The 3,027-nt window shown below is 27.6% G+C and overlaps 1 protein-coding gene across 1 annotated transcript; it reads left to right on the forward strand.

Moving 5' to 3' along the window:
• Positions 1-202: 202 nt before the first annotated feature.
• ENU1_082610 (Proteasome/cyclosome repeat-containing protein) lies at positions 203-2,932 on the forward strand (the record flags this gene model as incomplete). The annotated part of the gene is made up of 1 exon (XM_008858753.1): positions 203-2,932. The coding sequence occupies one exon, from the start codon at positions 203-205 to the stop codon at positions 2,930-2,932; it is 2,730 nt and encodes a 909-aa protein (XP_008856975.1).
• Positions 2,933-3,027: the final 95 nt, after the last annotated feature.

Raw genomic sequence — 3,027 nt, forward strand, 5'->3', positions numbered from 1 at the left:
TCATTTTATACTCTAAGATACTCATGAAAATACTACTAGTTACAGTTTATTTACTAATAATATAATAAGACATACACCCAAACGTTTACTGATTTTAAAGAAAGAAAAAATAACAAAAAATATGAATAACAATAATAAAAAATAAAAAAATAAAAACTTCATAAGAACTTAAAAGAAAATGACAAAAAAATAAAAAACTGACATGAGTTTATCTCAACAGCAAATTGATCAATTGATTCAAAACCTATATGGCAATGACAATGAAATTAAAACACAAACACTGAAAGAAATGGATGCTATTATTACAACACATTGGGCAGAAATTTCAGAAGAACTTCCTAAATTGATTGAATTAAGCGAAACAATTGAAGGAATAGGAAAACAATATGCATACCTTGTTATTAGTAAGTCATATTTTTACATTGAAAGTTATGATGAAGCTGTTAATTATGCATTAAAGGCAGATGAATTATTCAAATTTGAAGGAAATGATAATTATAGTGTAAAAATGATTACACACTTAATAGATATGTATATTAAAGAACGTAGACAAAAGAAAGAAGTTGATCAGTTAATGGAAGATAAAATGAATAAATTCTTTAAAGAAGCTATTGAGAAAGAAGAAGAATATTTAACAATTGGAATTGCATTAGATTGTAGAAGGGTTGATGTAATTAAAGAGATATTAGGAAAAACCAAAGAGAAAGATGAAATAATAGAATATCTTAAGAAGATAACTAACAGTTCAAGTGTTGACTATTCATTAAAGAATGAAGTTATGGAAATTGTTTCAGAAAGTTTAAATGAACATAGTCAAATTGATTTAGAAAGTATCAGTGAATGTTGGGTAAAAAAGAATGATGGAGATGGGTTTATGAAAATGTTTAATCAATTAAGTGAAGAAATGAAAGTGCAAGTATTACTTGATTATGAAGGAATTCCACAAAAATTTAGAGAAGAATTAATAAGTAAATTACCAGAGAAATACCATAAATATATTGATGGAAAAATCCAAGAGAAGTTGTATTTAGACTTTTTATTCTCTAGAGATAAAACTGATAATTTATTATTGAATAATATTAAATCATCAAATTGTATTAAAAGTAGTGTAATTCAAACAGCAGTATTATATGCTAATGCATTTATGCATTATGGAACAACTAATATTATGTTTTTAAAAGATAATAATGATTGGATTATTAATGCAAGTAATTGGGGAAAATTTGCTACTACAGCTTCTCTTGGAGTTTTATTTAAAGGAAGAGAAAATGAAGCACTTAATTTAATGTCACCATATACAGCTAATGGAACAGGAGGAAAAAGTGTTTATGCACAATCAGGAAGATTATATGCATTAGGACTTATCTTTGGAGGACATGGAAAAGAGATTTTAACAACAATAACAGATGATTTAAAACAATCAAAAAGTAGTAAAAATGAAGTTCTTCAACATGGAGCATGTTTAGGAGTTGGATTAGCTGGAATTGCTACAGAAAATTATGAATTATATCAAGAAGTTAAAGAAATATTAATTAATAATGATAGTGCAGTAGCAGGAATGACAGCTGGATTATCCCTTGGATTAATAATGATGGGATCAGGTAATTTAGAAGTTGCACAAGAAATGCTTACACATTGCCATGAAACAGAACATGATAAAATTATTAGAGGAACTAGTGTTGGAATAGGATTAGTAATGTTTGGAATGCAAGATAAAGCAGATGGAATTATAGATTTAATGGTTAATGATGCTAATCATGTATTAAGATATGGAGGAATTTATACAATTGGGTTAGCATATTGTGGAACTGCTAATGAAAAGGCTATTAGTAAATTATTACATTTTGCAGTCACAGATAGAAGTGATGAAGTTAAAAGAGCAGCAGTATTAGTGCTTGGATTTATTTTGAATAAGAGATTAGATGAGTTATGTAAAACAATTTTATTATTAATTGATTCATATAATCCACATGTTAGATATGGAGCTGCACTTGCATTAGGTATTGCTGGATGTGCATCAAATGATAGTACTGTTATTGGATTACTTGAGCCATTATTAAAAGATCCAAATGATTTTGTCAAACAAGGAGCTGCTATTGCACTTGGAATGGTTTTAATGGAAACATCTATTAAAGAAAATGACAAAGTTGAAAAGTTTATTAAAGATTTACAAAATAAAATATCATTTAAAGGTGAAGGAATGTTAACTCAATTTGGAAGTATTCTTGGATTAGGAATTGTTAATGCTGGAGGTAGAAATTGTACTATTTCAATGTACAACAATTTAGGTACATTTAATTTAAAAGCTGTTGCAGGATTAGTGTTATTTAACCAATATTGGTATTGGTATCCATTTACTTTATGTCTTTCATTATCATTTATTCCAACAACAATCATTGGGGTTACAGAAGATTTAAAGTATGTTGAGTCATATCAATATATTTCTAATGCACCATCAGATCAATTTGATTATTTACCAATGACTAAACCACCAACAAAAACTGGACATACAAAAATGAACCAAACCAAATTATCTTATGGGAATAAACAAGCTGGACAATCACTTAATTTGTCTTCTAGTCTTTTAATTAGTGAAAAAATAACAAATGAAATTATTCCAGAAGAAAAGAAAATGGAAGAAGAACCAATTCAAATACAACCATTTGTTACTTTACAAAATGGAAGTAGAGTCACTCCTCGTCAACTTGAATTTATTACTGAGATAAAAGGCAGTAGATTTGTTGGAGTTAAAAAACCAGGAAGAGGTATTTTGATCTTGAAAGATACTCAACCTCAAATGGAAGAAGAAAATTCAGGAGTTATTAAAGATCAAGGAATTGAAATGACAGAAGAACATAAAGCACTTGCTGATGCCTTATTATCCAATAACAATGATCCAAAACCACCTGAACCATTTGAATGGAACTTTTAATTGAAATAAAGTTATTTGGTTTTTTTTTGTATTATCATTTTAAACTACTTTAAATTAATGCAAAACAGTTTTTTTTGGTACTTCTCATTAATTTG

This window comes from Entamoeba nuttalli (genome assembly GCF_000257125.1).
Source record: "Entamoeba nuttalli P19 unplaced genomic scaffold asmbl_3825, whole genome shotgun sequence".
Taxonomy (NCBI): domain Eukaryota; phylum Evosea; order Mastigamoebida; family Endamoebidae; genus Entamoeba; species Entamoeba nuttalli.